General features: G+C 40.2%; 1 protein-coding gene across 5 annotated transcripts in view; it reads right to left on the bottom strand.

Annotated features, from left to right (window-relative positions):
* The window catches only part of LOC110681517 (diacylglycerol kinase theta), a 134,423-nt gene that overhangs the window by 46,961 nt on the left and 63,009 nt on the right, over positions 1–24,453 (bottom strand). For 3 of the 5 annotated variants that reach the window (XM_021857451.1, XM_021857452.1, XM_021857453.1), the window contains exons 5-8: positions 13,266–14,306; positions 2,127–2,276; positions 1,642–1,778; positions 1,458–1,570 (exon numbers count right to left, since the gene is read on the bottom strand). In XM_021857451.1, the coding sequence (XP_021713143.1) occupies positions 1,458–1,570; positions 1,642–1,778; positions 2,127–2,276; positions 13,266–14,306 (1,441 nt within the window). The remainder of the gene's footprint in view (positions 1–1,457; positions 1,571–1,641; positions 1,779–2,126; positions 2,277–13,265; positions 14,307–24,453) is intronic. The other 2 variants (XM_021857454.1, XM_021857456.1) reach the window with 1 other exon arrangement.

Here is a 24,453-nt window from a genome sequence, read left to right as displayed (position 1 = left end):
CAACGATGGAAGGTTTCCGGCGAACATTCCAGTTCTTTTGAATCCCACCGGGGCCTACGACAAGGTGATGGACTTTTGTACCTGTTGTTTAATAACGCGCTAGAAGATGTTATTCGGAGAGCCGGGCTTAACAGCCGGGGTACCATTTTTACGAGATCCAGTTAATTTGTTTGCTTCGCGGATGATGTGAGCAATCTCGCCCGAACATTTGAAAAGGTGACAGACCTGTACACCCACCTGAACCAGGTTGCAGCAGAAGTTGGACTGGTGGTAGATGCGACCATGATAAAGTACATGCTAGTTTGTGGGGCCGAGCGCGAAAGGGCTCGCCTAGGTAGCAGTGTTACGATGGACGGGGATGCGTTCGAGGTGGTCGACGAGTTCGTCTACCTCGGATCCTTGCTGTCGGCTGATAATAACGTTAGCCATGAAATATGTCATCAGTGAAAGTCGGGCCTTCTATAGAGCTTAGTGACATTTGAACACACGAAGACTAGCATACGCTCGTCATACACAGTTTGTTTTTGTTTTCCTCAAAGAAACTTGCACACGCTTTCCAGACTCATCAAAATGCATATGGAAATATTACCCAATTTGAAAATTTTACACCCGGTTTCTGGGTGTTTTTCGAGACTGAGTGCATATTGTTTTCCTCTAAGGTTCACAACTACATCTTCATTAGGGCACCCATACCATTGGGCGTGGTAACCACTATGGCCTCCACAAGAAGCTACGGTCAGAAAGGATCCACCGCCGCACTAAATGGACCATGTACAAGACACTAATAAGACCGGTAGTCCTCTAAGGGTATGAAACGTGGACGATGCTCGAGGAGGACCTACAAGCACTTGAAGTCTTCGTACGCCGGGTGCTTAGGACGATCTTCGGCGGCGTGCAGAAGAACGGTGTGTGGAGGCGATGGATGAACCATGAGCTTGCCCAAATCTACGGCAAACCCAGTATCCAGAAGGTGGCCAAAGCTGGAAGAATACGATGAGCAGGACATGTTGCAAGAATGCCGGACAGCAATCCTGCAAACTTTGAAACCTGCTGAACTACTTAGTCATTATATGTTTCAGTAGCTTAATTGGCAAAGTACTTAATCTAGCATACATGAGTCATAAATCCGAATTACACCTAAGAAGTGGATTTTTTTTAAGAATTTCAATCATAGTTTGTCCATTCATACACATATTCATTAATTAAGTTATGCAAAACTTTACTATTTTAACCATCTCCCCTTCTAAGCCACATTTTTTGTATGTAGAACACCGAAAATGTCGTATGCATCGCCATGCTACCCTGAAACCTTCCTCCCTCCCATTTAATCAAGAGCATAATTTATGGACTTTTCCATATGTACAATAAGTAAATTTTATTAATATTTATACACCAAATGTTCAAATAAAAAATGTAAAAGAGGTTGTCTAAATCGAGTCACACTATATTCAACTCACCGAAATCGCAAATAGATGGCCGGTCGTTTCCCCTCGATTCGGTGCAGATTGAGAACCGGCGTCGGATCCTGTAATCTTACTTCATCACCGTAAACGTCAGTAAGAAAAAATAGCTACAAGAAAACGAGAGAAGGATATAGTTACATTTTGCAGTAAGATCATATGAAACGCTAAGGTGACTTACATTTGAATCCCTGGCTATGTGAAAGGCCCTCAAGGCGGTGGTCAGTAATTGTTCTAACGAGCATGTTCTAGGTACGGTGATGGCTCTAAATATTTTTCTTCGATATGAACAGTTGCCGTCAAATACTTTGATTGTTTCTGGAGGAAAGTAAAGAGATAATCAGTTAGAGGATAATTACGAGGATGTTTTTAATCTTTGACATCACCACATCAATGAATGATAAGAAAGTTCAACACAGGGGTCGAGAGGGGAAAGTTTTCCAACACGTCCATAATTGAGAAAAAATAAGTGTATCCGCTTAATAGTGTCGAAGTGCAGGAATTTACAGAGAGGATGCTGAGATGAGTGCATCGGAATGAGGAAGGGCACTCACGCTGAGAGGCACTCGAACGCACATACGTGGATACGCACGGGAGTGAGTTCCCACAGTGAAGGATAATGAGGAGGGTGGTCGAAGAGCGGAGACTAAACTGATCAGCACTTACCTTCATCACGTTCCTCCTTTTCCTTATCTTTCTTATCTTTATCTTTGTGCGCAGAATCGGGTTTCGAGTGAGTGCCAGAACTGCTCTCTGCCTTCTGTTGGTCGTCGCAGCGTGAGGGGTCTGAGTACATTTCTTCTGAGATGCTGCGAGCTGCTCTCGTCGTGCGATGACAGGAATCAGCAGGCAAAAAGGAAGAAAAGAAAACAAGAAAACGCATGAGTTGGTCTAGTTTTTCGGATGATCGGAACGAGTGCGGGTGTGAATGAGAATGAGTGACGACGTCGGGGGTGATGTGTCAAAACGGAAAAAGGAGATACTTTTTCTTGCTTTTCTGGGAATGGTTTTTGAACTGATCTGGATTTATGGGAGAAATTTTCGTCGTTCGTGTCCTGCTTGGCCCAAGCTATCAGTAGGCTCCCACTTCCGTCCCCCAAACTTCTTTGCATGCAAATGGGTACTATCGTGATGGAGAGAATGTCCTTCAGTGGTCCTCCCATCCGACGTCGACGTTATGATTGTTCATTTTTTTTTTTCGTTTCGTGCTCCTGGTTAGTTCAGCTGACGATGATGTGGATGATGATGGTCGCTATGAGAGAAGCAGGACGAAAGGAAACACCCCCAGCAGTAGCCTCGAGACCGTAGATTTGTTCAAAAATGGTAGGCTGCTACGCGCCGGAGGCAAAATGAGGACAAAGCAGTAAATTATCTCCCTTAACTTTATTGATTTTGCCTTACGGACTGTGACGGTAAAATAGAACTCGGGACGCGTTTGCTCTCTCTCCTCCACATGCTGCTGGATGGCGAACAGCACACGACAGCGAGTTCAGGTGTGTGTTTGAAATGTTAGTCGTGTTTTTGCGTTAGCTAAATGCGAAGGCACATGCAGGTTAAGTATTGAGTGCGTTTTAGAACAAGAGATATGCTAATTAAGTAATATTTCAAAGATTGTCTGTGGTCAAACTCGTTGGACAATATTTTTGAACAAATCCCTGTATCAAATCTTACATTAAATCCTGAAAAAATCTCAAGTGTATTGCCTAGAGCAATTTTTAGAGGGGTTTTCAAAAATACTCCTGTGAACATTCGGGGACGTATTATTGAACAGATTACTGCAAGAATCCTGCAAAAAAAAAAAAACAAATATAATGGAGGTATTTCGACGGACGGCCGTGAGGCGATTGAAAGGTGGAAGTAGCACTACGATGAACATCTGAAAGGCGCATAGGAGGAAAACCAAGGCAGCATGTAGACTGGCTTCATCGGAATGGGGGATGAGCGAGAACTATTTTATAACTTTTCACCCAATGCGCGCTATTAGCTGTAAAAAATGTCAGGCTCCAATAAGCACTTTTGAGTTTCTTTCAGAAGCTGAGTATTTTTTAGAAATTTTAGTTTCTTTCCATACTGTCATAAAATGCACAATAGTAGTATTCCATTTTTACAATCTCTCATCGTAATAGGCTGTTTTTCATCACGCCAATCTGTCATGAAACGGCCTACTTTCCTGCATTGAATTATGCAGTATCGTAATAGCCATGTCTCAACTGATTTCAGTTGCGTAATGACTTTTTCTGGTTCCTCTTCGATCCCGGCGCACAGTGCTTCGTCCCTTGGACAAAAGTAGAAAAATCAACTTTCATATTCGACCGAATCAAGTAGGCCATGATGTAAACATATGTTTTGAGTGTGTAGTACAGATACTAGAAAGTTCGTGCGCTTTTCAAAACAAACCAAAACACCACGTGTTGGCAAGTTGTTTCATCGTTCTATATTATTAATTGTTTTCGTGTCAATCCAATCCCTGTTCAATTCGCTTTATTCCCACCTTAATTATATTTTCAAAGTGAAAATCGCTATGGACCGTGTTGAAACAAGTAAGTAAGAGTCATTCCATTTCATTTCCTGTGATATATTTTACCAATTGTAGAAAAAGTTGCTTCTGAGCTATAAGTTTTTTATGGAGAAGAAAATTAAAACACCTATCTTCTTTTTGCTCATACAAAAAAGTACCTCAAAGTACCTTTCTGAAATCCACTTTAAAATAAAATTTGAAGTATTTTTTAAATTCTGGAAGTGATTCCAGCTGCATATATTTGCCGATTGTATGTCATCTTATGATTTTTAGGTTATGCTGCCACAATCACCAATAGAGATTGTTTCGAGCTGTGGTTTTCTGCCGCTCCACCCAATCGAAAAAATGATGTTCTGAATTTCATGTACAGTTGCTATGGCACTGATTCTTTCTCCAAGATATTTGAGCACGAGCTAAAGACGTTTTGCAAATTTTATTGTTGCAAAATAAACCAAAAGTGGGCTAAATGTGGAAGGTCTTACAAAATTTTCGTGAAGCAAAACTCCGACTGGTTAGCAAAGCCAGTTGAGCTTCCGCGCAATCATTCAGAGATCATCGATTCAGAGTTTTCCAGTTCGGCTGCGCAGGCTGGCAAGGGAAGGCCTCTCAAACCGTTCAATGCATGTTCAAGAAAAACCAAAAAGCGACGTGTTGCAGATCTTATCAACAATAATGCACCTGAAGAGCTAGCGTTCGCTGCCAATGTATCAAATTCTTCGAGTGGGGATCAAGTACAGGTCATGACTGCAGCACAGGCATTAGCTTTGTACGTCGATTTAGATCTGTCAGAACGAAAGTACAATTTGCTTCGAAACACTTTAAACGAATTTCATCCGAACATGCTTCCTAGCCTTTATGCGCTAAGGCGAGAGAAACAAAAAATAATTCCGAAACCGATTTCTGCAACAGAAACATCTGCTACGGTCGATCTACAACAGCTCATGCTCCAGTATCATGAAGGATATCTCGTTGGAAGCTTCAACTGCAGTAAAACTGGTTTGCAAGTGGGGCTTTGATGGAAGTTCAGGATACAGCATGTACAAACAAACATTTTTGGAAGCAGGTAAATCGGATGAAAGTATGCTGACTGTCGCAATGGTTCCGTTGAAAATAATCGAAACAAAGGGAAATCAAACCCTCTGGTCAAACCCACATCCAGGATCGACTTTTTACTGCAGGTCAGTCAAGTTTATGTTCATCAAAGAAGATACTGAAGCTGTTCTGAAAATTCAAAAGGAAGTTGAAGAAGACATCAAATGATGCATTTTTATTTCGAACATTTATTTCAAAGCGAGCACTGTTCTGGTGTCAAATGTAAAATTTGATGTATAAGCCACTTATGCCATTACCGATGTAATATGTGTCAGTCATGCCAATAATGAGTTTTTTTTGTGTATAACGAGTTCCTCCTCGACATCGTAGGGCAAAACCGCATAAAACATCCAGTTATGACTTTTGTCCCCAAGTGCCATACGTTCGAAGCACTGTGCGGCGCCCTCTGACCATAAAGCTTACCCATCCGCATCTAGGGGCCCCTATCTGTTTTTCTATCGGCCCAAAGCGAACGGAAAACCATTGAACAAACTTTAAATTGAAAGGGATCAGGCAAAATCGTTGCGATGTATCCTCAAGATAAACTCAACTAGTTGTTGTAAGTTGCGAGTCACAGTCAGTGATCGCGACCAGGCGAACAAAATTGCTCCACTCCTTTTACAGAATCGACTTTCCCTCGATGACAGTCATTGAAGTAGTTGCATGTCATTTTACAGCCCGAGGCAAAAGTCTCAGCATAGCCAGTGTACACATACCGCCAAATGCAAGAATGTCTCGGAGAGACCTAACGGCTATATGCGAAGCCTGTGTCATGGTTGATCCTAGGAGATTTTAATTCTCACGGTACAGGTACAGCCTGGGGGTAGCCGAGAGATGACATTCACACAACATTAATATATGATCTGTGCGACTACATCAAGCAACACGAATAAAACCTCCAGATCCCTCAAGTATGTTAGACTTCTCAATCTGTTCGAATTCACGTGGAAAGTAATTCAGGATCTCCATGGTAGTGATCACCTGCCTATTAAAATTTCAGTCACCAATAACTCATGTCGGACAAATCAGATCGATTTCGCATACGACCTTACGAAGCATATCGACTGGTTGCTGAAGCGATCTCTGAAAGTGAGGAATTGGTTGGTACCTATATTTTCTCCGATGGAAGAATATCAGTTTTTGTCTGCCTTAATTTTAAGGTGAAACAGTTTGGAATCAACTTCTAAGATTGAACTAGCACTTCAAAGGCACAAATCTCGTGAAGAAAGCATCCGACAACAGTGCGGCTTTTGACGTAGGACTACGTCTTTGTTTTCTATATTGAGGTGCACTTTAAAAGTACGGAAAATGAGACATGTAACGAAATTAGGGGAGATTTTTAACGTTAATAACTCAGATGTTTATGAACCAATTATTACGATTTTAGTATCATTCGATCAGAAATGTATCTACGCATCGTAAGTAATATATCCGATAAGTGAATTTTGTTGTTTAACTATTGAAAATTTGATAAATGTCGACCCCTTTCTTATCCAACCAATCACGTTCGAGCATTTTTCGACGGTATCGCTTCCCACTATAAAAGCAAACGGGTCCCTGCTTCTTCCCTCAGTCTTCTTTTTGCAGTCGGACTGTGAACACGAACGGGCGAGTCATTCTCGATTTGCGTTTGCACCCGCGTCACAGTCCAATTTGTGTCGTCGGAAGAGGAAGACGCAAGATTGATTTGCGGCGGCGATGACGATGGCTTGGGCGCTTCTCCGAGCGGCGAACTACTACCGCTCGGAGAAGGGTCCAAGCCATCGTCATCGCCGCCGCAAATTTATCCGCGCTCCCAGATTTCGACTCGTGATCGGTGGTCAAGAAGCAAGCCCGTTAGGAATCAGAAACCAGAAGCCCCCAGAGTTGCTGATCCGATGAGATGCTGCTAATTGAGCGTCGGATGGGTGAAATCGCTCAAGATTTCAAGAGTGAGCATCGTTTCTGGATTTCGACTTGTTCCAGGAAATCCACAACCCGTTTCTGTTGTGCGCCATCCACGTCACGAACCGTGTAGCGACGTCCGCATCTGCTGACCTTCAAGCTAGCGATCCAGCGTCTGGTGATCGGTGGTCAAGAAGCAAGCCCGTTAGGAGCCACATACCAGAAGAACCCAGAGTTGCTGATCCGAAAAGAAAAGAGCAGCGAATCGAGCGTCGGTGTCCGGTCGGATCAATCCCGCAGTGCTATTTATCTGTGACCGCATCGAGGCTAAGAAAGCCATCGGCCCTTGTCAGGGCCATCAAATTTGTGGAAAAGAGTTGAAAGAATAATATTTCCGACCTTATTACATCTTATATTCCTCAATCAATCTCACAGTTTCGTACAAAATTTAATTTGTCATGAATAATTGATGGCACGACAATTTGAGACTATTCTTGGACGCTGCTGCTGTGCCGTCGGGGTGAGTGCTCAACATTTCACAACGATTGAAAACTAGAGTGGCATTTCCAACAGTGTCTTTGATTTGCCATATTTTATGGGAGCATTTCGATTATGAAAATAATCACTTGTAACAAAATTGCGACATATTTAGGATAGTTGTCAAGAGAAATTCTGATTGAACAATTTTCATCATTTTGGCACCCATCAATCAGAAATTCACCGTCATACTAAAGAACACTATTGATCATCAATAGCTTACTAGAGAATATTTAGTAAATGTCAAGCATTCCCACTATTCATGTTTGATCAATTTCTCACACATTATCATTTTTCGCAATTTTCAAGTAATTCTAAGCCCAACACATTATTGGCACATACCGTCAAGCTACCATTCACCGTGCATTTAAGAAAAACTCCATCGTTATAATGAAAAATGTGAATTTTTGGTGTTTCTACTAAGAGTGTTGAAAAATTTTATTATCAAACAAAATTCACATGATTTTTACTATATAAACTAGGTTTTTCAAAATGCTTTGTGACAAAAACTACTTCATTTCATCAGTTTTATATTATGTTGCTGACAAAAAATAATTTGTGAAAATTGTATGAATATTCTGTAGGAATTTGTATATGTGCACGGTGAATGGAGGCCGCACGGTGACTGGTGACTTAACGGTAACCATTTTCCAGATTGGTCGACTAGAAGAGAAGAGCACGAATGGGAGGAGCATCATCTGATAATCTAAGGGTTACAAGCATGCTTCCTTCGCCGGATTCGGTTTCATTCCATTTTCGCTTTCGAGCTGGTAAGAGCTCCTCCGAACCTGCTTAGCGAGGAGCACCTCGTAGACAGAAGCCTGCTGAGCTGTTGATCAGCATCTGGTTTATGAGATTTCGGCTCGTGATAAACTCATCTGTGGTGCAGTCAAAAATCAAGCCCGTTAGGCATCATTACTACTATTATTAGACAAATCGAGCGTCCGGCTTGTGGTATAGCTCAAGATTTCAAACTTAAGCTAAGTTTCCAGATTTCGACTTGAGCCATGTGATCTAATACTTGTTGCTGATGTGTGCCATCCACACCACGAAACATTCAACTGGTTCGTCTTATAAGCAGAGAACTTACACAAATTTCTACACTTGCGTTGGGGATTCTTCGTTTAACCATGGCAATCGGATAAAGATAATGTATATTTGGGACATGATTAAACGTACACTTGGCTGCAAATCGTTATATGCATAAATATTTACGAAAGTTTCGAGCACTGAAAACAGTATGAAGTCAAAACGAGCAACACGAACGACATCAAATTCAGTTAAATTAACCATCGTGGTCCTACGTCACCAGTTCGTACAACCCCATAGGGATGTACCTTTATAGTTTTTATTTTGGCTTTGTGCACTAGTAGAAAGCTTAAAATAAGAAGATCAGGAAAGTTTGCCTATTATTTCTCCAGTTTTGTGCCTTTGAAAACGCGAGTAGGGTCACAAGTTGGCCATTGTGACGGCCATCTTTGGATTTCGAGATGTTTCACCTTAAACAGTACTCTTCAGGCTCAACGTCAACGCTGGTAGATCACCTTTACGTGGTGCGTTACGAGGTAAGATCTACCGGGGCAGCAGGGACGAATGTAGGAGTGCTTCGAGCACATTGGGACCAACGCATTACGGCTCCAATTATGTATACTGGCAGCGCACGACTAAGGACAAGTAACGCTATATGTACTGGATAATAGGGTAAGTGTACCAGTTTTGGCCACCCTAAGGAAAAATATTGTTTATTTATGAATCAAAAGACCTTCGGTTACTGTCAATACATCAAACGAAAGCTTTCACTCCATGCTCAGCAGGGAAAATATAAAAACTAATCATAAACTTTGTTTTTGTATTAAAAATGGTGGTAACGAATACCGGACCACTTGCACCAGTATTCGTCACGATTTTAATTTCGCTCCTGAATTCGCCACTTACGTTGATTTCTTATGGAGGGTGGCGAATCAGGAACAGGTGGCGAAAAAAAGATGCAAAGGAGCAAACATTTTAAGGAAAATGATTTTTTTCTATTATTTTCAGAGAAAAATTTTGCGGTTCCCAAGAATGTTTCCGTATCATCTTAAAGCAATTTAGCGAACACTAAACAATTGGCAACCATATATCTAGTAAAACGGTATAAAATCTGGGGTGGCCAATAACTGGTACATGGCGAATACCGGTACACCTTCCCTATGCTTAGAGGCTGACAGCGGCGACATTCTACTCCCTTAGTAGGGTCGGGCGACACTGGCCCGAAACGGCGAGTGGGCTAATGGCGCAGGCTGCCCCCGTCCCTTTAAACAGTGGCATGCCTTAGGGTACGTTCCAAATCCGTCGCCTGGTCGTTCCAACTGGGCGGGAGTAGGCTCAGATGCCATTACCTGACCTGCACCGATCCGGCTCTGAACAAAGTACCCCATAAAGGACTATGTCAACCCTAGCATGGCTTGCATAGATAATCATGGGATCATGAGTTGGATAGCGGCTCTTAGGGGGACCCATAAGAGATGATCAACCAAAACAAACAAGTAGCGGAATGTGAAGGAGAGGCTTCTGGACCCATCAGTAATCGGCTAAGGTTCCCGCCAAGGAAGTAGGCGACCAACATCAACTTAAGTGAAAATGTTTTCACTGTTCAGTGTGAGCAAAAGCTTAAAGACTGTGACGACGGCAGGCACTGGCCGCTCCAGTGCAACATGTGAGGTGACCGATGGCCCGGGACTAATCGAGGCCATGGTTCGCAATAGGGAATACCTCCCTAAAATGCAGGTAGCTGCTGAGCAACTTGATGTCATCATCAAGTTTGTTAAGAGCAAAAGCAATATCAGCAAAGACTTGAAAACAAGTCTACTGATATTGCGACAATCAGTCCTAGCTGCAAAGCAGGACTACGAGAAAGCCAAGGCACAACTTGGCACGGTAGAAGGCGAAGGAGACACTAAGTCGTATCAGACTGAAGTGTTTTCCTAGACACGCAACGCGAATATATCTGATGATATTATTCGATACGCGATGCGAAAAATGGGACCTTCCGAGGTTGAATACGTGGCGAAAAGGCGTATGGTTGCTTGGGAAAAGCGACCTAAGCGGCCGTCTTCCAGAGCGGAAACACCAAGCCTAAAGTCAAGAAAGCCAAGAAAAAGGAGCCACGGGATAACCCGAACCAGACAGTGCATCCTCAGGAACCACGGGTGCAAGACAACAACAACCCGTGGATTCGAGTTGGAAATAAGAAAAAACAGAGGAAACCGAAAACAGCGAAACGTAGGAATTTAGGCGAAGCCCTCGTTATTAAAACGGAGGAAGCGAAATAAGCACGCAGAAGTTATCGCAATTGGGCGCAGATGTGCGGAGCATAAGGCGGACTAGGATTGGTGAAATGATCCTCTTAAAGAAGGACGCCAAGGAAAAGGGTGCAGTCTATAAGCAACTGCCACAAGACTCTCCAGTGTAAAAAAATCTTGATGAGGTCACCGATGCAGCAGAGGTCTCGGCTGCCCTCAAAGAGCAGTGTGACAGCGACGTAGCCAGTAAGGCCATCCACCTTAGACAGGGCCCGCAGGGCACCCAGGTGGCGGCGATCAGGCTGCTTACTTACGTAACGCTCTAGGGGGAGGGGAGAGTAGGCTCAAGCGTTACGGCCCATACAAAAATTACAAATTTTCCATACAAAAAGCGTTACGGAGGGGGGGAGGGGGTCAAAAATTTCAAATTTTTGGCGTTACGTAATAAATGGACGCTGCCTAATATGTGTCGACAGAGCAGACAACAGACACTTAACGGGCGGACCCATATGTCCTGGCACAAGCGGAGTATCAAAGCTGCCAAAACCGGAGTAACACAGTTAAACTTGAACCATTGTGATGCAGCCCAGCAGCTGCTTTGGTAGTCAGTCTCGGAAACCAAGACTGACGTGGTGTTACTGTCGGACCCATACCGCATACTAGCCAACAACGGGAAATGGGTTACGGATAGGTCTCAACAGCTAGAAGCTATAAAGACGACAGGACGATACCCAATCCAAGAAGTAGTTTCTATCTCAAATGACGGTTTTGCGATAGCAAACATCAACGGCGTATTCTATTGCAGTTGTTACGCGCCCACAAGATGGTCGATTGAGGAATTTTCCCACATGGTCGACAGGATGATAGCCGAACTAGCTAATCGGAAGCCAGTAGTAATAGCTGGTGACTTTAATGCATGGGCAGTGGAGTGGAGTTCAAAAAGAATTGCTCAAGTACACTGCATGGGCTGGTTTTAGCGGGTCGTCGTTGGTGCGTCATCCCCTGAGTTACCTTCTCAGGAGATCTGTTTGCAGATTCCCCCCTTGTAAAAAACAGGTCTATGATGATACTGTATGCCCAGGGAAGTCAAACAAATTTCCATTACGAAAAGATCCTGGACCGACCGGGAATCGAACCCAGACACCTTCAGCATGGCTTTGTTTTGTAGCCACGGATTCTAACCATTCGGCTAAGGTAGTACCCTTGAAGCTTATGTACGATTTTTTGAAACAAACTAACATCATTGTTTGATTCCCCCGTCTTTTCGGTTTACTTCTCCACCTTGTGTCCCCTCTTTTTGTATCGTTACAAAGCAAACAAGTCATAACCGAACGTTGCTGAAGCCAACGGAATGATCCCATTGTCCTATCCCTTTCTTACAAATTATTGTTATCCCTAGCCACCTAAATTTGCTTATAACTGTAAAATGACAAGAATAAGAAACTCACAAAGTTCAGCAAAAATATGTGTTATTACTTCGTCTACAACTATTGTAAAGATCACATTCACGGAAAACTGGAAACAAAAAAGTTAGACTAAAATAACTGATTTTTCGGGTCCACCCTTCTTTAAACCTTGCAGAATCAATTTACCGAGCTGAAATGAAGAGTTAAATCAAAAGTGTATTCGGCAAATAAAAAAAATTTGGTTCAAAACCAAAACCTTAATAAGTTTATTCAACTGTTTTATAAGAATATACAAAATTCCATTATGAAAAACTTCTCTGATTACATCATAAATCTAAAATCAACCATTGTGCAACGTAATGAAAAACTTGAGCTATCAAATAGAGCTTTAAAGTTTAGTTCGAAATGTGTTAAATTTTGTTAGGTGTATAAATATCAAATTGGGTCAATTCTAGACACACATGCAATACTTTTCCATCATCCAATCAGAATGCAAATGGAATCATTTTTTAATTGTAGAAAAATAGATGACAACTATGACCTCCATTATTGATAAAATATTTTAAATTTAATCTATCATTCAATAGTTTATAACAAACATGATGTAAAAACAGCGACCTGTACGAATGTGAAATTGAACTACTGTATGTTTTTGTTTCAACGTTGACCATAATCATTCAAATCAAACCACTGTTTCATTCTTTATTGTCAACACCTACTTTCAACCTTGCTTCAAGCTGTAAAAATTTTCATGCTAGCATAGGAGAATTGTTATTGAAAAAAATGGGTTAGTAAGGGATCATTCAATTATTGCGTAATACAGCAGCGGGAGAGAGGGGCCTTGGTATTCCGTAATGTTACGGTCCATACAAAAGTTTAAAATTTGGCGTACAAAAGCTGTTGCGGGGGAGGGAGGGGGTCTTAAAATGGCAAATTTTGCGTTACATAATATTTTAAAGATCCCTAACACATGCACTAAAGCGATTGTCTTTCTAAAAGTTTTGTAACTACTAAAAGCCAAACCATCCGATCAACCAAAAAAAAATATCGAACAGGAAAAAAAGTAACATAAAGAAAAACAAATCACCTCTCCGATGTCCCGTTTTGCTCCATCCCATCGAGCATTTGCGCATTCGACGATAGATTCTACCCAGCAAATGACCTCGCCGACGATTTTCCTTATCGCTTCCAGCATCTGCCACCTTACCCGTCTTCTCCGCCGCCATCACCACCACCACCTCGGAAGCATCACTTCCTCGAGCGTTTAATTTAGCACACGAATCACTGGCCGCGACCACTCCACTACCGTCTTCGTCGTCAAGCTCAGGTGGAGAACCCGCCATAGCATCTCCGTGGCCACAGTCGTAACCGTAACCGCCACCGTTGTCGATGTCCTCATCGATGAACACAAAACTACTGACGTCACCGTAGGAAAGTACCCGCCGTTCGCCAGTATCCTTTCGGCACACCACCCCGTTCCCCTCCTTTATGGGGTTGTCACTGTTGTTGCTGCTGATAGTCCCCAACCCCTCTCGGGGCTGACCGTTGCTTCTGGACCTTTGCCAACCCACTCCGCCCGAACTGATGATTTCCTCGTTGGGAATTGTAATCGCGGATGCCGTCGCTGAGGTTGATGCTGACGTCATCATTGGTGAATCTACTTTGAGCGTCGATAGCATAGGCGAAGGACATCCGCAGGACGACACGTTGGACGATTCGTCACACAGTGGAGAACGTCTAGAAAGGCTTGGAGCCTTGCTTGGTCTATCCTTCACCCGCAGGAATGGCAGCATTTTCAGCCGCATTGGAATGCTATTGCTTTGGTCCTGGAAGGATTTGCTCCGCGTGACGATTGCATCTTTCGGGGCAAGTTTCGTTCGCCGCATGGCCGGATGGATCAGGTTCCTGCTGGGAACGCTGGGTTTGAAATGCTCCTTCTCCGACGAATGGAAAATGCTACCGTACGTTGGCAGATCGGTGTCGCTTGGGAATCGTGCCTGGCTGGATTCGCTGTCGTCACCGTCGTCAAAGAAGGTAAAAACCGGTAACTGGTAGCGACTGTCGTCATGCTCTCTATGGTCGGTCCCGTTTTCGCAGAACTCGTCCTGCCCGATGGTCCACAGTTCCGCTGGGCAGTTGTTCAACGCACATCATCAATTTTCGCATATAGTTAGTGTTTTTTTTTTTTTATTTTTGGCGACAACATCGAGGTGAGCGATTTTGGTTTTAACATTGATAGAGAGCGTTCGCATGTGTGGAGAAGTTGGCGGGACAAACATATTCAGAACCGAAAAGAGAGTAGGTGGTACATTCATACAACATAAAAAGAGATGAAAAGAAAAGGAATCAAATTAAAAATCAACATTCAAAATGAAAGGGGTAAGAAATGGCGGTGAAATCAATGGTAAAAAGCTGACATGAAACGATAAATTGTAGGCGATATGACAGGAGTCCTCTTATATATTTTGCGTTCCAACTGGGATACTACATCTTAGAGTTCTAGAACACTACTGCTGTTACTAGACATATGAAGGCATGTCCGAAAGAATTTGTAACTATATACGTAAACATTTAGGTACGAAGCTTTAATAGATTGAGTGTAAATAAACGAGATGGTATTATCGCATCGATGCGAATCAGAAGTTGATCTTTAAGAAACTTTTTTCAAGCAAATCTTCATAACGTAATCATTTATTAAAGAATCTAAAATAATATTGAAAAAATGTACAAATATCAATAAATACAACAAAGTTTACTTCATACACCACGTCAAACGGATTAAAAAAATATTGCTCTAGAAAAACTCAATTATTGGAATAAGGTCGGCTTAAAAATAAGGTACCGTGGGGCAAGTGGGTAATGGATTTAGCATAGGTGGGATTTTTCAAATTCTAGAGACTTTAAATTAAAACAAATGAGGTCATGTATATTTTTTAGCTTGACTCCCGCCAAATATAAGCGGTGTGCTGAAATTGATTTTCATGTAAAATTGAAGAAAAAAGTACAGAAAAAGTTTTTGAAAAACGTCTCTTTACTTTTCACTTGCCCCAAAGGTTATTGTTTTGAGCAATAAATCCAAAAACTAACAGTTATATTCACGATTTCTATTACCTTTAACATTTGTTAAGGCGTCCCAATAAACAATAACATAAATAACATGTGAACAAGGAACATTTTATTCTTGTTACTTGAAGTGTCTTCTGTTCTGTTATGTTTGTTGAAATGTTTCGACAACATTATAACTGCAACATTTTCAATGATAGTTCTTACATCATGGGTCAGCAATTGCATTTCTGCTCTGTAGAATTTTCACCGCTCGTTATTTGTCTTTAAGAAAGTCGGATTTGACGTCTTATAACTCTTCGGGAGAAATCAAACGGAAACCTCCAATAAAGTATTTCGAAACATTCTTATGTGGGTAGACCAATATCGCATTTTTTATGTTTTGAACTAGCTTTAAATAGATATACACTACCCGTCATAAATACGGACTCACTAAAATAAGTATTGCAACACTCAGCTGAATATTGAATCACCCTGAAAAGTTTAGCATCACCTCAAAACAGGTAATTTCACATTGCTATATCTCGAGATCCATACGACTTGCAAAGAAGCGATCTTCAGCAAAGTTGTTCAGGGGTTCAAGGACATCCGAAAAGCGAACAGTTTAGATCGCGATTTTGCCGCTAGGTGGCGCTAGTGAGCATGCGAAATTGAGCATTTCAAACTAGTTCTAGCTTGTGATCCATAAGAGATAGAAAGTTCGGGTCTTCAGCAAAGTTGCTCAGGGGTTCAAGAACATCCGGAAAGCGATCAGTTTAGTTCGCGATTTTGCCGCTAGGTGGCGCTAGTGAGCATGCAAAATTGAACATTTCAAACTAGTTCTAGCTTGTGATCCATAAGAGATAGAAAGTTCGGGTCTTCGGCAAAGTTGCTCAGGGGTTCAAGGACATCCGGAAAGCGAACAGTTTAGTTCGCGATTTTGCCGCTAGGTGGCGCTAGTGAGCATACAAAATTGAACATTTCAAACTAGTTCTAGCTTGTGATCCATAAGAGATAGAAAGTTCGGGTCTTCGGCAAAGTTGCTCAGGGGTTCAAGGACATCCGGAAAGCGATCAGTTTAGTTCGCGATTTTGCCGCTAGTGAGCATGCATTCAAAAATGAAGTGTCACATGACATGAATCATTTGGATATAAAGCGAATCATATCAGAATAAATTGAACAAGAATGTAATCGGTCCTGAATTACTTTTCATGCACAAGTGAATATTACCTTAAACACTTGACTATGAAGTGAATCAGACATGAATCACATGAAGTGATTCTCACCTAAAACACTTGAATATGAAATGAATTGGACATGAGTCTCTTGGATATGGAGCTAGTCAAATCTGAAACACGTTTAACTTTGCTTCAAAAATTAACAACTTCGCCGAAGACTCGAACTTTCTATATCTTATGGATCACAAGCTAGAACTAGTTCAAAATGCTCAATTTTACATGCTCACTAGCGCCACCTAGCGGAAAAATCGCGAACTAAACTGTTCGCTTTCCGGATGTCCTTGAACCCCTGAGCAACTTTGCCGAAGACCCGAACTTTCTATCTCTTATGGATCACAAGCTAGAACTAGTTCAAAATGCTCAATTTTACATGCTCACTAGCGCCACCTAGCGGCAAAATCGCGAACTAAACTGTTCGCTTTCCGGATGTGCTTGATCCCCTGAACAACTTTGCTGAAGATCGCTTCTTTGCAAGTCGTAAGGATCTCGAGATATAGCAATGTGAATTAACCTGTTTTGAGGTGATGCTAAACTTTTTGGGGGTGATTCATTATTCAGCTGAGTGTTGCAATACTTATTTCAGTGAGTCCGTATTTATGACGGGTAGTGTACCACGAGATTTCCGTGCGTTCTCTTGTATTGGAATTTTTCAATCAACGTCTTCCTTTTAATCGGCTGTCCGAAGTACACATATTAATATCGTAATATTTGGCAATCTTGTTTTAGAGAAATGCCATGATAATGGCTTTTAACGCTTTGAGTATAGTGTTTCTTGAATTATCAGCACGTTCTGTTATTCTATGATAATTGCGCACCTTATATACTTATAGTTACCTAAAAAGAAAACACAAATTCAATATCAAATGAGATACTTTTCACTTGCCCCACGTGATTAGAAAATTGACGGTGTTTCAATTTAGTTATTTTTAGGTCTATGTCGAATTAATTCAAAAGACTTTTTACATCGCAGTTTAAAACTGTCAGAGGGGACAACTTAGAAGCAGCACAGAAAATTATTTTTCGCAACTTTTTTCCGCTGAAAATATTAAAATAAGATAGCACACCGACAACTTGTTACGGAGTTATATTTAACAGGTTAACAATCTATCGCTCTGTTATGCAATAATGGTTGAAAAATCTCTGGAATCTCTCACCTATCGTAATGTTCTGAATGGCCTCGAAGGTTTACGCATGAGTTTAAAACGTTAATCACATATTTAGTAAAATATGCAAATTATTTTCACTTACCCCATTTACCCACTTGCACCGCGGTACCTTATTAGAGGATTTTTTTTTAATTTTTCGTGGTTAAGAAACAGATTTCAGTGAATATGATCAACAATACCTTAATTTGTTAAGGATCTCCGTAATTATTCGCTAAATTCAAATCCATTCAGCAAACAGATAGAGAAAAAAATAACAACTGTAATATTTGAAATTAGTGATTTTGATTATCAACTTTAGTAGTATTTCAACTAAATATAATCATCGTCACCTAAACTGAAATATTCTTACACAAATTGAAGATAAATAAGTTCAAGTATCTTTATTGGGAGAATTTGTAAAGAAATACTGGAATTGATTTGTAATAAACAACCTAAAAAAAAATAAAATGCACGAAAATCCTGAAAATAAGGGTAAAAGAGGATTCTGGTAGCCCTGAGAAGATTATCCAGATTATTATTATCCAGGCTGTTCCATCAATATCATTGATATATCAAAACGAATTGTTGAGTTGACTAAGTGGAGATCTCCTGTAACATTGAACGCACTTAAATATCTTGTTTTACTACAATAATTTTAATATTTACCTAAATCAGCATATTGTATTTTTTTGACGAAATAAAGCTCCAACAACAAATGTGAGTTAAAGTAAAAAAAGTGATTCTATGTCTTGTTAATAAATGAAAAAAATACAATATATTCCAAGTCAATAAAGCATTGATTTTTAATTAACTTATTAAACTTTTAATTTGTTAATTTATAAATAAAATAGTTTGGACACAAATACAATATAAAATTTACAAAAGTATTAAAAGCTTCATAAAATCTGTTTGATTGTCAGGAAAATCATAAAATCCTAGAAATTTTTGAATTTTATTATATTGATGTTTTGAATGTTTGAATTTTTAACTTAAGTTTAAAAATTCAGACAAAGAAGTTTGATAAAAAAAACTGTTTGTCAAATTTTCCTACTATTTTTAACGACATTATTCAAATTGCTACGTCCACAAGTTGGGACCCCTCTCTCCCCCTCGTCACACATCGTCACAAATTCGAGAAGCCCCCTCCTCCCTAAAATGCTACGTCATTTATGGACAACCCCTAAATTGTGAAACATGGTTATTATAATCGCGTTAAAACCTTGGTTAAAACCCACCAATTCCTCTGTCGAGTCGAAGTCTCTCATAATAGAAGTCCTTAAGGCCGCACGGGACGTCATCATAATCACCCTATCCATTTCAAGAAGCAAATCCCAAGAACCACTCCATATATCGATGCAAAAATGTATCACTATGATTCTATATATGTAGTGCACAACCCGATAAATTTTCAGCTTCATTGGTTCACTAAAACTCGAGATTTGCTTCCACAAAGTTTTGATGATTATTGTTAGAGTGAGACGAAAGATAGGGAAAATAACACGGTCTCCCGTGTCCCCTTAAATCGATAATGATGCATTCTTTGAGTCGAATATTTGGGTTCCGGAGATATGAATAAGTCATTCAAGATAATAATGATGCTTTATAAGAGCAAATGGTAATTTAAACAAACCTTTCAAATTAAAAAATTCACGTTATCCTCATAAATCAGGAGCAGAGAGCATGAGCATGAGCATTGATGACCGTACACACTTAAATTGTTTTACGGATTCTTGTGAAATCTCAACAGCTGAACAGTTCGGTAAAATAAATTAACGGAGTACGGTAAATTTTTACAGTATTCGGTAAAAAATCACCGGAATCCGTTAAATTCCGACGAAGCTACGGTGTTTTATTTCACCAAACTGTTCAGCTGTTAAGATTACGGTGAAATTCACCGTAAGAGCTTAGTGTGTACAATTCGTAGTTGCTACTCCGTGATTGACCAGAACAATCGAAATTGAACAGGGAATCAACAGATGTAGCTTGGGAATAGCATACCATCGTCAATGTACATTTTAGAAGACTCTGAAATTTCTAATGTTAATAACGGCGCCGGCCACGCCCTTACGATCATCAGGGAAGGGAAGGAATATTAGTGTGACATCCATTGTTACTAAAGACCGAGTATACCTCTGCATCTTCATGGTTGTCACGCGAAGGAGTTTTGTTAGTGGGAGAGCTTAAAAGCTACATGATCAAAATTCACCTTGGTAAGTGATGCGATTCATAACCTCTGTTTAAAAAGTTATCTATCAATGCGTCGACACAGTAGCGCAACCAGGATTTGGTTCTAGGGGGGGTTTTGCAAATTTCAAAATACTTTTTGAGAAGATATTTTTTGATGAAAAAATTGAGTTGAAAAATTTAAGTATGTTTTAGTTTTTGCATAATAAAATGAATTAAGAAATATAACGATAAATTAGCGTGATGCTGCTCAGCTGCTCTCCCGCTGTGTAGATCATTACAAATGTTTTCGAGTTTTTCAATAATGAGAATGAATTCGAGAATAATCTTTAAGAACAGAAATTTGCTATAAAAATCATTGGAAACTAATTGTCAGACCTTACAGAATTGGCCATCTATAAAATCGAGTCCATAGATCAAACACGAGGGTTACTTTCATTGTGAAGATTTTATGTCCAAATATGTGATAACACCTTAAAGTTCTCTAAACGACAATTCAACTTTATTTTGGATGACTTTGTAGTCCGATTCGTTTACTATTGTAGTGGGATGACGGGGTTGGTGGTTCAATGTCAACCGCTTCTGCTTCATAAGCAGAAGGTCATGGGTTCAATCCCAGGCTCGTCCCTTTCATCATATTATACCATAAAAATTATACCAGCCCTTACACCTTCCTGCATGAACTAGCGTAGACGTAGTGGTATATACGGTCTACTGTGGGAGCCAGTTTAATGCCGCATCAATTTCTTCCCCTTCCCCTCATTGATCCACATTCTGACGTGGCAGGCGCCATTTTCGCGATAAATAGAAAATTACCAGCACTTATACACCGAGGGTGTCTATCAGTCCTAAGCAGTCAACCACGGGCGGCCAATCAAGCTCAAGCTCGTTTACTATTGTAGTGGGATGCTATTGCATCCATATTTGTAATAGACAAATCCGAGTCTCATGTTTTTTTTACATAAACATCCTATTTTCATGAAGAAAAAGAAAACACCTAAAAAATCTCAAAATTGTCAAAAGTTCCTAATGGGGACGAAATGCTTCCACCGGCAGCTGCAGCAATGAAAAGATTCCAATAAATCTGAAGGTTTAACAAACTGTGGACACAACGCCGTTAGTTTGTTTCAAAAATAATGTTATATATTAGCTTATTGTAGTTATTTTGTTTTTATAAAACTCCCTTAAAATTTTAAGAATAACAAAAAAAAAACTTGGGAGGATAAAACTATGAAAACTACTGACTTTACCAGTGCTCATACGAATCAAACTAAGTTAAGTAGATGAAAAAACCGAATTTAGTACTATACCATTTAATTCCACTAGAGTTTGCATCCTTTGACAGATACGCGTGTTTCGACATCAAATGTAAGGCCGTCTTCAGTTTCGTGTACTAGACTCGACTTACACCTAGTACACGACACTGAAGACGGCCTTACAGTTGAGGTCAAAATACGCGTATCTGTCAAAGGATACAAACTCTAGTGGAATTAAATGGTATAGTTCTAAATTCGTTTTTTTCATCTACTTATAGGTATTCTACTAAACAGCTCGAAGATTTATTATCAAACTAAGTTAGTGGGCTTCGTAGCCGTGTGGTTAGTGTTACCAAGGCGTTAAGCCGCATCGTGCTAAGGAGTATGGGATCGATTCCCGCCTCAGGCCGGAAACTTTTCGAGAGAAATGTTTTCCGACTGTGCGTTGCATGCTAGTCCGTTGGCTAGTGTGGTGCTTCCTGCAAAGGGCAAATAGCCCACTGGAAGCATTAACGTGTAGTGTCTTTTTTTACTGTTCTGTAGTTGTATGATGTATAGTGTTAAATTTCAAAAATATACTTGGCAACCCTTTAAATTTTTCGGCTCTGGGGGGGGTTTTGACCCCCAAAACCCCCCCTTGGTTGCGCCACTGCGTCGACATCTTATACATCGAACTATTCAAAGGTTTAAATCTCGATTTTTTTTAAACATGAATAAGCGCTTATGTCAAAACTTTAAGTGTCGAACCATCCATAGTTTGTTCAAAAAATACATAAAAATACATGAACCGCAAACGCGCTTCGTCTCTGTACCAGTGTTTCAAACCGAACCAGGTACATGTGTACTTCGGTTCAAATAATGGCACAAAGCAGTCAACCGGGGAACGGTTGAAATCCACGTGGTCATATATGGAACTTCTTGGCTCAAATCGCGAAACCCTTGAGGCTTGAATTAATGTTTTATTTAAGCTGATCAACTAAGATCCATACTTTAAATAATATTTAGCGGTAACTTTATGAAAAAAACCAGGGATTTTACTATATCATACTATAAAACACGGTAAGTAGAAATTGCTAAGCGTGGATAGCGTTCTGAACCTCGGATTCAATCGAAGATTTGCACCAAAGTTTGAACCGTGGTTGCAACCGAGGTACAAATGGACCGGTTTTCGAACCGGCGTTTGAACCGAAGTTCACTTTACACATGTTTGGGTTTAGGTTCAGGTACGAGCGTTTCGGTTTGCACACGAGAACAGAGTGCAAGGAGAGTACGAAACCACCTAAACCAACGTGTTCGGTGTTTGTTTGAGAAGACTGAAGTAATGTAGTGAAGTAATATACCGTTTTGTCTCAAATTCCGAACAGACTCATATTCCGAACACTCAGTTTTTGTATGGCGATTTGGTTGAAATGTTTCGTTGAAATATGTCACCAAATAACAAGGAAATGGCAGTCAATTGCAATTCAATTTAACCGTCTCCAATATAATTTATACCGCCGTAGTAGTAATGATTCTCTAGTTTGAGACCAGTAGAACAAGCTCAGATAAATGTATTTGCGAAATTATTCATTTGAATACGATTTATTCGTGCTGTTCGGAATTTGAATCAAGGTGTTCGGAATATGAGACAGAATTATCACAGTGTTCGGCATTTGAATCAAAATGTTATTCCATTCTTTTGCGTAAAAACAATACTGAAACTAATTAAATCAAAATTATTATCGGTACATCCAACAGCTAAGAGTTAGACTTTGCGAAGAAATTAAAATTTACACAAATATTTGCTAATTTTTGCCAGACAGATGCATTTGAAGTCACTGTTGGCCTAAAGTGTTCGGAATATGAGACAAAACGGTAGCATCTATCCAATCAACATCGCACTATAAGCAGGCTTAGAGAAATATCAGTATGGAAACCAAGAATAACATTCTGTCAGTTATTAGTCTAATCGCAATCCAAAGGTCCTCGAATCAGTGAAAACATTTTTTTTAATTTTCATCAAAATTTTGTGGCATCGTGTTTTTTTATTGCAAAAAGTCTGAAAAAATCGTGCAAAGTGTGTATATAACCTCCACATTGGCAGGTACAGTCAGTGACAAAAGTTAGTAATCAAATGCTGTTTTTCCATACAAAATGCCCAAGTTTGGGGCACTGTATCGCAGCTTCTCGAATTGGATGAAATTTGAATGACGAGCTACAAATAACTTGAAGTGTTGCCTGTGAAATTTTAATATTTCAATCTTTTTCCAAAGTGTTTTAGGGGGTTGTTCAAAGACAAAAGTAAGCAAAAATGGGAGATTGGTGTGCTCTACTAATTTGCGTAACTTCTGAAAATGAAAAGCTTTGCCAAACATATCAACCACCCACAACATATCGATTTTGAATTAAATTAAAAAATCTTTTGATTACTTTCGTTTGTATTTAAACAACCCAAAATTACTGCACTGTTATGAATTCTCTACAGACAAAACTTCAAGTTATTTGTAGTCCATCATTCGAATAGAATAGAAGCTGAGATACAGAGTCCCAAACTTTGGTATTTTGTTTGGAAATACAGCATTTGATTATTAACTTTTGTCACTGATTGTATATAGCTTTTTCGTGCATTTTTTTTTTCTTTTGTTGGGATTTGAACCACTGCGACCATTAAGTTGATCTATTGTGCATTCTATACGAGTTAATTAATTCATATGGAATGATGAGCCTTTCTGAGCCTAGTGGTTAGAGTCAGCGGCTTCAAAGCCACGCTTAAGGTGTCTGTGTTCGAATCCCGGTCGGTCCAGGCTTTTTTCGAAATGGACATTTCCTTGATTTCCCTAGACAGAGAGTATCATCGTACCTGCCACACGATATACGAATGCGACAATCGCAACTTTGGCAAAGAAAGATCTCAGTTAATAACTGTGGAAGTGCTCATTGAACACTAAGCTGAAAAGCAGGCTCTGTCCCAGGGAGTATGTAATGCCAAGAAGAAGAAGAATGATGCATATCAAAAGCTATACCAACACAAATGTTGACTGGAAAAGTTGTGGAGGGTTGGTGGTACCGTCGTGCGGGGTGACATTGGGCCTAGGGGGTGACCGCCCTTTTCGATGCATCTCATGGCTAGATGGAACACCAAAAATCTAATTTATGAGCATGTAGTGGCCATTTATAACGTATTCTTGAAACTTGAAACATTGTTTTCATTATTCTGGTATTCGTTTGCTGTATAAATCTAGGCCCAAAGTCAGCCTTATGGCCCAATGTCATCCCGCATGACGGTACCATAACGGTTTTCAACAAATCCAAACAATTTGTTTACTTCGCGGATGATAAGAAGATAGGACGAATATTATGAAAGATGGCAGAGATGTACACCCACCTGAAATTTGAGACAGCGGATGTTCGCTCTTTTAAGTATTCGAACC

The sequence above is a fragment of the Aedes aegypti genome, chromosome 1 (assembly GCF_002204515.2).
Source record: "Aedes aegypti strain LVP_AGWG chromosome 1, AaegL5.0 Primary Assembly, whole genome shotgun sequence".
Lineage (NCBI taxonomy): Eukaryota > Metazoa > Arthropoda > Insecta > Diptera > Culicidae > Aedes > Aedes aegypti.
This window is presented reverse-complemented; position numbering and strand designations above follow the sequence as displayed.